Here is a 12,486-nt window from a genome sequence, read left to right as displayed (position 1 = left end):
AAGTTATCTTTAATTTAAGTCTTCATTTTAAGCAAAATGTTGCCTTCCGACGTAGCATATATGAAGTAATTTATCACGTGGTTTACACACACTTTTTTATAGTGGGTCGGACAGGTGGAGATTAACATCTCATACACTACATAACGATGGCTTTAATTTTTGTTATATCTCAATTGGCACTTTTCTCTTTACGGTGTGCAGGGTTTTTACTTTTATGAGTTCAGTGCCATCTTGTTTTTCGTTTTTTGTTAACATTTTATCGTTGTTTTTTCGCAGGATTGATGGTTTTGCTAGTTTGCGGCGTTCGCTGTCCTCTCATATATAAAGCAAAATATGCGCCTGTTTTAGTCAATTGCTGTGTTCGGCTCAATACGTCCCGAAAAATGGTGCAGTTTTCATTCTTGCTGTTGGCTTTCTCAGGTAAGATAGTATAATTTATGTTTGTATAACTATTTAAAACATAACCTTATAAATAACATGTACATCGCTGTGTTCTCGTATTGTTTCTGTCATTCTTAAGCCGTGCGCCTTGAAACAGGGTCTTATTCAAATGGTTGGCTACTGGGCTTGTACCTGCAGGAAGATGATAACAACAACGACAACAAAGATAATAATATTTATAATGACACTGAGATGATAATATGTATGATGATTATTTAGATAATGTTTTGACGATAACAAATTAACAGCAACAATTGTTATCAAAATTATAACGATTGTAATTATGTAATTGAAATGTTGTTGTTGTTGTCGTCGTTATTGTTGTTTTCTCCGTGAAACTTAGTTCCTTCTCTTTTTTCTTGTTATTTTTTGTTGTTTTTGATGATGATGATGATGATGATGATGATGATGATGATGATGATGATGATGATGATGATGATGATGATGATGATGATTAATGTACAATTCAAGCAGATTTTACCAATTTAAAAATATAACACTTAGACATTCTCGAATTACGACCATTTTATTCATTTGCAGTATACAAAAAATATATCATTTATCTCATGTTCAAATTCATATTTCTAATTCAGCCACCTTGCTACCTACCTTTGCAAGTCCAAACTACATAATCAACTACAGCTACCTTGATGTGATGGCCCAGTCCTATTGTGCTGCCAGGGTCCCCGGAGCAGAATGGGTGTTTGCTTTACGCAGGAACTGTACTATGGCTCCAGATTGCAACACCATGTGCAACAACGCTAAAACAAGCATTCTGTCGGCCATCAGCAATCAACGCACTAGGTGGGTATGGCTAGCTGTCAATCAGACTATCAATTGTTTGGATAGAAGTCAATTATGTAACATACATCACTTGATATTCACTTGATATTCTGTCATTACGAAATGTGACATTGACGCGCGTCTTGTTTTACAAAATACAGTCACTTTAAAGGCCTAGTTTAATCCTTCTTTAAGTGACCCCCCCCCAAAAAAAAAAAAAAAAAATAATAATAATAATAATAATATGTATTGTTAATGTAATCTTAATCTAATTGCTTAATTGTCTTATCAGATCTCCGATTTTAGTATCCTGCTGTGCAGTTTTGGAGGTTTTATTATGGAAATTGACCCTAAATGGCCCTGAGCCAATAAACAAATAAACAGGAAATTGGTCCCTCAGTATAATTAGCAGGAGATGCACAGCAGGGGATTGTCATGCCAAACATTCCTTAAACAAGGCCTTTAAATGTTTAAAAATAACACTGTGCCAGAGTAATCTTAGTAGATACATTTTTGTGATATATGGTATATTTGTCAAAGTTTATACACAGAATATATTAGTTATTCTTTATCGTTAGTATATATCTAAGTTCCATATTAAGCAATGGTAAACACTGTCAACTAACACGAGCACATGCTTAAAGCTGCACTCTCACAAATTGAACGTTGTGAGAACTTTTGTGTTGGAACGAGCCAATTTATTCGAAAATGCCTGGACACCAGTTATATAAGACTGCTGTCAAAAAATCGCATATTTTCATATTTAATATCAAAAATTGATGTTTTATGCATTTTTCTTAAACCGTTAGTAACGCTTTTAGCCATAAAACATTAATTTCCAAACGGAAATGAAAATCTGCTATCTGATCTTTTGTCAGCAGTCTTATATCATTATTTTGCAGATATTTACGCAAAAACTGGCTCATTCCAAGACAAAAAAATAAAAGAATAAAAAAGTTGTCAAAATGGTAAATCTGTGCGAGTGCAGCTTTCAGCGATAATACATTTATCTAGAGTCATATTTAAAGCTACAAACGTGTTTTGTATTTCAGTACAGTATGTTAAATTGCGGTCCATTACACGTGCGTTCCATGACCCTGATAGTTCACGAAATTATATTGAAAGTTAAACCTTCATTCGGTTGTTGTTTGTTTCAGTACGGCATGTTTCGACGCCTTTAATGTCATAAAGGACCACCCAATCTTGAGCCCAAATTCTGGAAACGACCAGCCGGACTCTGGCCAAGTGAACCTAGGATCCTATAGCTACGGAACTAGTGGATGCACGTGGCCTGCCAACAAGTGCGGTCCAAATTATTGCTGTTGCAAGGCATTCTCACCATGAACAGAATAGAATACATCGGGCGCATACCTGCATAAACGCGAGTACGCGCCTGAATCCCCATGATTCTGTAAAAAAATCAAAAATCAAATCAAAGTTGCTGTATGCGTACTTGACTACATGATCCTAAAACTGTCCATTTTCCAGTACTAAATAAAACACCTCAGAACGCCCAGAATGAACCAGATTGCACCATGGTTTTCAAATAGTTCCGAGGGGGCATGCCCTCGGATCCCCCTTGCACAATTATGAATCCACGTCAATAGAGGGCTAGCTACACTTTTGTATATGTTTGTAAATAAATCCTCTAATGCCGACGATATTATTATCTTAAAGATGCATTCTTTCTCCCAAATAAGATTTTCCACAATTAATAGTATTGTTTTAAATTTCCAAAAAGAATCAATGAATGTCAAAAACAATGGTTCTTATGACGGATACCGAGTTTAATTTGAAAGAAATGTACACAAGACACCTTATGAGACTTTAGTATACCATAGTAAATCTTCAAAGGCCTAGTTTAAAGGCCTAGTTTAAGCCTTCTATAAGTGACCCCCACCAAATCTGTGTTCAGTACACAACCTCTGTGTATTGACCTTAATCTACTTGCCTTGGTCCATCTTAACAGATCTCCGATCTGAGTATCCTGCTGTGCAGCTTGGGGGGGGGGGTATTATAGAAATGAACCCTTATTGGCCCTGAGCCAATAAACGAATACAAAGAAAATTGGCCCCTACTGTGACACCAGTGCAATTAGCAGAAGCTGCACAGCAGGGGATTATCATGCCTTTAAGCCTTCTATAAGTGAAGCACCCCCCTCCCTCCAAATTAAAGGTTTCATTACAATATTGGACCCTGAATTGACCTAAGGTAATAAAACAATATACAGGAAATTGGCCCCCACTATGACACCAGTGTAATTAGCAGAAGATGCACAGCAGGGGTTTATCATGCCAAACATTCCTTAAACAAGGCCTTTAAGCATTCGCCAATCATTTAATATTTTCTGCTATTAAATACACGGTTACAATCTTGTTATCAGTAATTAATATTTTCCATAAATGCATTATTAAATAAGTAGTAAAAGGTTTATCAGTCAAAATTAATTTTGTTATACATGTGCATGTATTGATTTTGAATCGCTTCATTTCGAAGACGCATTTCTGTGGAATGCTTGATCACTGATGCGGACTTGGTATCCGCCAATCATAAATTGAATACAGGCTCCTCTTAAAACGCAATCTGTTAAAATTGTTAAACAAACGTTCTGTTTACCTCGGGCAACCGTTTCGTAGATGATGAAACATGTATACATACTAATGGAATATTTGAAAGACCGATTATCAAGTGATTTAAGTTACATACATCATTGACCATTGGTTATGTGAGACAAGGTATAATAGGTGCATACATCATTGCCCGTATGTAAGGAGTGTTAGTATTACCTTATTGACAAGACGAATTGAGAGACTGAAAGTCACGGTTTGTAAGTTATATACACCATTGACCAGTCGTAACGAGAGACTGAAAGTAATGGTTTGTAAGTTATATACATCACTGACCAGTCGTAACGAGAGACTGAAAGTCACGGTTTGTAAGTTATATACACCATTGACCAGTCGTAACGAGAGATTGAAAGTCATGGTTTGTAAGTTATATACACCATTGACAAGTCGTAACGAGAGACTGAAAATCACGGTTTGTAAGTTATATACACCATTGACAAGTCGTAACGAGAGAGTGAAAGTTGGGTCAATCATTTTATTAAAGATATCAATGATTCTTCTAATTAATGATTCTTTAATTAGAAGAATCATTGATATCTTTAATAAAATGATTGATTTGATAAGAACATTTAAAAACATAATCCATATATTTAAATTAATTCATGATTAGGTTATGAAATATAAAATGACCTACTTATTGAAAACATTCCTTCAAGATGAATGGTTTAAAAAAAACAATGCTGAGGCAAAAAGTGCAAACAAAACTTAAACAAAAAAGTGAACAAAATAATATATATATTTGTTGATGAAGTTGTCCACATAACCTAACGCAAACCTGACAGCCACTGTAGCTGCATGACGCCTCTTCGCCAACTCCACTGCTAAGGGCATCTCTTCAGGTTGGATGGTTGGCCACTTCAGGTACCGTGGACGCTGTAACATTGATATTTATATGAAAACCCGATGCAGTAACTTATTTTAATAAGTAGTTTATATATAAAATAAGAAAGTATCATACTTAACAAAAAACAATTGTTAAATATGTGAATTAAAGTAGTTACAAAAAAATATTCTAAATCAATTAAATTATTTTCATTAAACAAATATATTCATATGAATTAAATCAGATTTATATTGTTTTGCACTCTCATTTCATGAGCCTTTCCTACCAGTTTATTATAAACCACGTTTAGACTTATACAAATGAAGCCCCTCCAATGAGAAACATTTCATTCAAAAATATTATATTTTGACATACACGAAAATATAATAAACATTTTCTGCTACTTGGGTTCGGTTAAAGAAATCTTGGGAAAGGATGCTGGCACCTTTTAGCATTTTCCCTGTAAGATTTCTAAAACCAACAGAAAATGCCTTTTCAATTTCCGTGTATTTGGAAAAAAGGAATCATTAATTAGAAGAATCATTGATATGTTTAATAAAATAGTTCATTTGATAAGAGTATTTAAAAATGTAATCCATATATTTAAATAAATTCATCATAAGGCTATGAAATAATAAGTGACCTACTTAGTGAAAAAATCCTTCAAAATGAATTGTTTAAAGCAAAACCAATGTTGAGGCAAATTGTGCGAAAAACACTTAACAAAAAGTGAGCAAAATAATACATATCTTTGTTGATGAAGTTGTCCACATAACTTAACCTAACGCAAACCTGACAGCCATTGTAGCTGCATTACGCCTCTTCGCCAACTCCACTGCTAAGGGCATCTCTTCAGGTTGGATGGTTGGCCACTTCAGGTACCATGGACGCTGTAACATTGATATTTATATGAAAAACCGATGCAGTAACTGAATCCAAGAGTTGTTTATATATCAAATAAACAAGTATCACAATAAAATAAACAACTGTTAAATATGTGAATTAAAGCTATTTTAAACAAACATCATTCGAAATAAATTAAATTATGTTCATTAAACAAATATATTCATATGAATTAGATCAGTTTTATATTGTTTTGCACTCTCATTTCATGAGCCTTTCTTGCCAGTTTATTATAAACCACGTTTAGACTTATACAAATGAAGCCCCTCCAATGAGAAACATTTTATTCAAAAATATTATATTTTGACATACATGAAAACGAAATAAACGTTTTCTGTTACTTGGGTTCGGTTAAAGAAATCTTGGAAAAGAATGCTGGCACCTTTTAGCATTTTCACTGTAAGATTTCTAAAACCAACAGAAAATGCCTTTTCAATTTCCGTGTATTTGGAAATCATTGGTATGTTTAATAAAATAAATAATTTCATAAGAACATTTAAAAATATAATCCATATATTTAAATAAATTCATCATAAGGCTATGAAATATAATGTGACCTACTTATCTTTGTTGATATGTTTAATAAAATAATTTATTTAATAAAATCTTTAATGTAATCTAATGTAATCTATATATTTTGATTAATTCATCATAAAGCTATGAAACATAAAGTGACCTACTTAGTGCAAATATTATTTCAAGATGAATTGTTTAAAGAAACAATGCTGAGTCAAAAAGTGCAATCAAAAACCTTTACAAAAAAGTAAGCAAAATAATACATATCTTTGTTGATGAAGTTGTCCACATAAGCTTGCTCAAACCTGACTGCTACTTTTGCCGCATTACGCCTCTTCGCCAACTCCACTGCAAAGAGCATCTCTTCCGGTTGGATGGCTGGCCAATTCAGGTACTGTGGACGCTTTAACATTGAACAGATGCAGTTACTTATTTCAATAGTTACAAATATAATTTACAATCAAATAAATAAGCCTTGCTATTCATGTGTCCATTGCTGTATGGTTATTATTACAAGGCCAACGTTATAGAAAATGTGTTTAGATCCTAAGAATTAGTACATGTAGTGCAATGCAAAGACATCGGTACAAGTCACAAGTGAGTTTGTGGATTGCTTAAATACATCTAGAACGTTAGAAGGTTCTTTTTCCAGAATGCTATTTTACAAAACGAGGAAATAGAACGTTAGAAGGTTCTTTTCCCAGAATGCTATTTTACAAATCGAGGAAATAGAACGTTAGTAGGTTCCTTTCGCAGAATGCTATTTTACAAAACGCGGAAATAGAACGTTTGTAGGTTCCTTTCCCAGAATGCTATTTTACAAAATGCAAAAATAGAACGTTAGTAGGTTCCTTTCCCAGAATGCTATTTTACAAAACGCGGAAATAAAGGCTCCTATATTCAATCAAAGAAAAAAATCAACACATCCAAATTACAAGTGTATTTCATAAGACAACATATGCAAAAGTACAGACCATTAAGAATGGTCAAGATACAAAAGAGTATAAAACAATGTGCAAATTATATGTGAATATTTTAAGCGATTGTTAAATCTCATCGATGATACACTGCTCACCTGGTAAAGCCCAGTCATTATCAGTGAGTTGTCGCCCATAGCCATCTGGTCACCTAGCCAATTCCACTGCAAGGGGCAGCACTTCCGGTTGGATGGCTGGACTATTCCGGTACCATAGACGCTGAAAGTGCTGAACCAATGAACAACTGATGCAGTCACTTATTCAATAAAAAGTTTACTAAAACAAATAGTATAATGAATATATATCTTGATGTGTTTCTTAAACCAACAGAAAAAGCCTGTTTGTAATTATTGTAATTCTAAAATTGCATATTTTATTAATTATTAATACGAAGACTATCTTGTTTCTGTCATACAATTGTTGATTTTAATATGAACATAAGAGTACTAAATTTATGGGGTTTTTTTCCATTTTATTGTAGTTCATAAATGATAATTTTTGAAATATTAAGTGGCCTTCATGTATTTAAAGAAAAACAGTTAAAGCTTCACTTTTCATGGGAAAAGATCCTAATAGTGTAGATAGTACCATAACTAAAATGTAAAAGAGAAGTGTTGGGTTTGAACTCATTCTAATACACACAAAAAAGCAAAATTAAACTTGCATTTCGTTGATGTTTCCATATCAGCTGCATGGGGTGAAGGAAATACGTCATGAGAGTGCGTCAATAAATCGTAGAGAGACGTCAGCGGCTATTTGAACGATATAAAACTGATTTTAATACTTCCGGACAGAGCACTCATATATAAAATCCTTCGACATAAAAATGTAGATAAAGCTGACATTCTTGTATATATTTTACTATTTACTGTTTAGCTGGTACCGTTTGGATGATCTAATGTCCTGAACGATTTGTTTCATAACCAACACGTGAAAGAAAGCGAAAACTCAATTGAAACAGTTACGCATAATCCAACACAATATTAAATCCAAGCACATCCCAAAAGAAATACCTAGAAACAGAAAAGAATTTCCCCATGGCAGCCACTATAAGAATTTCTTTTTTTGTTTGCTTTCCCACTTCAACTGACCAAGGTATAGTGAACACAGGTATATATTTGCAAGGTTGGCCACATATGACTCCGTTCACTCAAACCTAATTGTACACATGTCCACGGGCTAAAGTATATTGTTTGAATACAATATAATCCTTCCATCGCCTATTTTGTTTGGTTATCTAAAATTTAGAATGGTTGCTGTCCTGGCACTGATTAGATGAATTATGTTAATAATGCGTGTACTGTCCTGATGGAGTTACAGTATGCATTGATTTTGTTTCAAACAGGTCACCAGTCTTTATTGGCCAATCAGCATTTCGCCTTGGCCGATTACACAAAATAAATATCGATATGGCCAAGACACAAACGTACATGGGCAAAAAACTTAATAACATCTGATATAAATTATTAGATTTAACTAATCTAGGCCAGTTTGATTTAAATCTGTTTTCTACGTATATCACATCACTCTAAAGGGAACAGCATAGTAAAAACTGAAATTCTGATTCAGAATTTTGTGGACATAATTTACAATTACGTTCTGCCCTTATTTTGTTGAGGACTTGTCGACGGATCTACCTCATCTCGAGAGAGGTCTGAGGAATAGATACAGTTTGAGTTTTTCTTCACGAAATAACGAGTAGTTGTATCTGACTTATATGACGATAAGTGTATTGCATATATTAGTGAGGAACAATATGCATACATGGATAGATAAAGATTTATAAATAGAAATATTTTTCGGACAGATAAACATTAGATTATTATTATAGCCTTTCTAAATACAAAGTATCGGATATCGGGATTTCTCGAAATTCTTGTGCACGATCCGCTTACAAGCGTTAGAAGGCACTTTCAATAGGTATAGGATAGATCACAAGTAGCCGTTTGATGTGGAATAAATCAGCGAGCGTAGCGAGTTGATAATTCCATATCAAACGGCTACTCGTGATCTATCCGACTTAGACAACAGAAAGTGTATTGCTTGTTCCTCAGCCCGATACCATACACTTGTATGAGAAAAAAATGTCAGGAAAGCACAGGAAACAAACATTTATGTAGTAATAAGTACGTCCTTGTAACATAAGTATGTGCACGATTTGCACGAGATTTACGAGTTGAAATATCCGACAGAAAAACAGTTGTGTGTGAGATTTATCAAACACTTTTGCATGCCTATGATTGGCCGGCTGGGGGTAGCTGTTGTCTAACTCTGCTTAGGGTATAGTCGTATGAATGCAGACATCAATGACGCATGTAACATCGATACGTTAAAAGTAATAAATATTTTGCAAAAAGTCGAACAGTGCCAATCGTACTATTTTTAGTGAATGTGATGCAAATAAAAAGATTGGCATGGTAACGATAGCAATACTTACCTTTGGCCATTTGAGCTAGAAACAACAATAACCTATCATTGTATATTCTTAATATACATATACTAAAAAGGAAAAGAATCATATGTTAGAACAAAATGTCTGATTTTTTTACGATTCATGTTACGTTTTACGGTACGGTTGGGCTACCTTAATGAATACGATACTGAAGATTGCAGCAGGATGTACCACACGCATACAATTTAGAAATCAAGAGTGTCCATCATTGCTTTTTTCTTGGCAAAGTTTCGGACATCGACAGAGGTGGCAACGGTGTATACAAACGTCATTTAGCGCTTGTAGAAACGTAATGATTAGCCTCAATTATAGGGGCTATACACCGTAAGATGAAATAGCGAAAAAACAAGGAATTTGTCGAAAACTGACATAAACTTAGTATCGATATGTACAATGCATTGAAACTAACTAACTGAAATACCACATAGTTTACAATTAATTTATTTTTCGCAGTTTTTTCGTACATGCATTTTTCCATTAAAAAAGATTACTAGATATGTATACCTAGAATTCATTCTTATGCGTGATTGGCTCTAAGTCGATGTTATCACGTGATATAACCAAGTTAGGTATATAGCTTAAATATTCCAACGGTTAAGGGTAAGCCTTCGTGGCACAGCGGATACAACACTGGACTGCAATTTTGGCAACACCGGTACGAACCCGTTCTCCGACACATTTTTTTTTTTACATTTTGGTATTTTTTTTAAAAATTATGATATCAAAGAGTTAAACATTTATTAAATAATTGTCCTAAGCTTCGTTACAGAAAAAACTTTTTTGGTGCCAATCTGGTGTATAGTCCCTTTAAAGGCAGTTGGAATGTATTGAATTATTAATCGATCTTCGAGTGGACCGTGAACCACGTTAAAATACGTCATATACTTTGTCAATTTGTCCATGAACTCGTAGACACTGTTGCGAGGCGTTGGCACTACCACGTTTACTGCGTCTGCTCGACGAACACCTACAGCACTGAGAGTGCTAGACGGTTATATTGAAGCGCACGTCTCCTGATTGTGGCGGTGCGCTTGAACATAATTGAGGGTTCACTGTGTTGCAAGTTTTGTGTCATGTTCATCCATTTGATCATACGTTGTCATTCCACTAAATTACTTAAGCAGTTTCCATGTACATTTTTTTTGTATTCAAAAATATAACGAAGAAATCGCAACTCTCCTCCCAGCATGTAATATGCTAACGAATTAGCTAAAAATAATGATGATTTAGAGATCTTATTAATTCATAATATATACAAAATCCCCCGGCGGGGGGGGGGGGGTCCCACGAATTTCAAACCATCCTCCGGTTCACCAGTGGGAATGAATATCCTCCAGAATTAATGATTATGAAAAATGGCGATTATGAAAATCCCCTGATATGGGACTCAAATCCCCTGGAATTCTGAAATTAAAATCCCCTGGAAAGCCTTTCAAACATATGCTATGTGTGTATACCACGTGATAAATCGCGTCATAAATGCTACGTCGGAAGGCAATATTTCATTTCTTAACCATTTTAAATGAAACATAGCACCGTCTACATCGCTTACGGAGCCCCACATTCGGTATTTTCCAAAAATTTGATTGAGAGTTGGATGAGATTTTAGTTTTTAAAACACTGCGACAAACCTTTACACAACACGGTTATCTGACAGAGCACTGCCAAAACATTATTTTTGAAACAGGTTTGTCGAAGTGTTTGATGAAACGAATGACCTCATCAATTTTCGATAATAGACTGACCTTTGTTTCATTTTAATGGTGTTGTAATTGAAAAGTCATCTCTGATATAAGTCTTCATTTTAAGTAAATGTTTGCCTTTCGACGTTGTATCTATGACGTAATTTATCTCGTCGTATACAAACACTGTAATTGCTTTTAAATAATAAATGTTACTTGGTGTGTGCACCTAATACCGGCATTGGCTGCATGCCAACTATGTGTAATATCATGCTCTTCCATCCCCTGTGTATGCTTATCGTTTAAATAGCAAATTTCATCTTAAAATAACATAAAAAAATGTGTTTATGTTTTTTTAATTACCAATTTTAATTATCCTGTATGGATTATGTTTATCTTTAAAAGCATGTTAAAAACATAAAAATGTGGTAATTTTTTAAACTTTAAAATGTGTTCATCTTTAAGACCCCCAAAAGCATACATTTAATAAAAGGCTCATCCCTGCCAACGAGGGCCTACATGTAGGCTTTACTGACATGGCCTATTTGGTCATTTCCTATTCAGAGAATGTACTCTGCAGTTTGCTAAAATTAGGGACGGCAACGAGTACCTGATATTTTGTCTGTAAATCGTGTATTTGGTGATTTTTATAGATTTTTTATTTTTTCCGAGTACTCGAGTAGTGATTTGGTACTCGAGTACCCGAACGTTCGATCGAGTACTCGAGTACCAAATCACTACTCGAGTACTCGGAAGAAATAAAAAATCTATAAAAATCACCAAATACACGATTTACAGACAAAATATCAGATCTGGTTAGTTGTCAATAGTACAATTTACGGTCCCTCTAATCCCCGCTGTGTATACAATTGACCTCAATCAGTTAGTTGACTGTTGTTGTGATAGTTTCAAACTGTCAACAAAGGACCCCTATTTCAAATTAGCACTGATGTCAATTAGCGAAGTTTTGAAAGCAGTACTTTCACCTAACAATTATAATGTATACCAATAAGAGACCTTTCACCAAACAATGGACGCTTACGAGCGAAAGAGTATCGACCGTTACGAGAATTGATTTCTTACGGGCCTAATATAAAGTTATGGTACATGTGTAACGTGTGACGTCAAACAAACACAAACATATGCCATCAGGGAAAATCAAGCTCGACCCTGACGGAGTCCCAAACACACCCGACAACATCATGCGGCTGCCAAGAGCAGACAGTATTCTTGAGAGTACCCAGATGTCAGCAGCCGCCAGTATCACCGATGAAACTATGGA

At 34.6% G+C, this 12,486-nt stretch overlaps 1 protein-coding gene across 1 annotated transcript; it reads left to right on the top strand.

Moving 5' to 3' along the window:
- Window positions 1-291: 291 nt before the first annotated feature.
- Window positions 292-2,883, top strand: LOC128222020 (uncharacterized). The gene is made up of 3 exons (XM_052930764.1): window positions 292-420; window positions 1,035-1,245; window positions 2,382-2,883. Exons 1-3 carry the CDS (start codon window positions 384-386, stop codon window positions 2,566-2,568), a joined length of 435 nt encoding a protein of 144 aa, XP_052786724.1. The 5' UTR covers window positions 292-383; the 3' UTR covers window positions 2,569-2,883.
- Window positions 2,884-12,486: the final 9,603 nt, after the last annotated feature.

The sequence above is a fragment of the Mya arenaria genome, chromosome 16 (assembly GCF_026914265.1).
Source record: "Mya arenaria isolate MELC-2E11 chromosome 16, ASM2691426v1".
Taxonomy (NCBI): domain Eukaryota; kingdom Metazoa; phylum Mollusca; class Bivalvia; order Myida; family Myidae; genus Mya; species Mya arenaria.
Note: the sequence above shows the minus strand (reverse complement) of the source record. Positions and strands in the feature narration are given on the sequence as shown.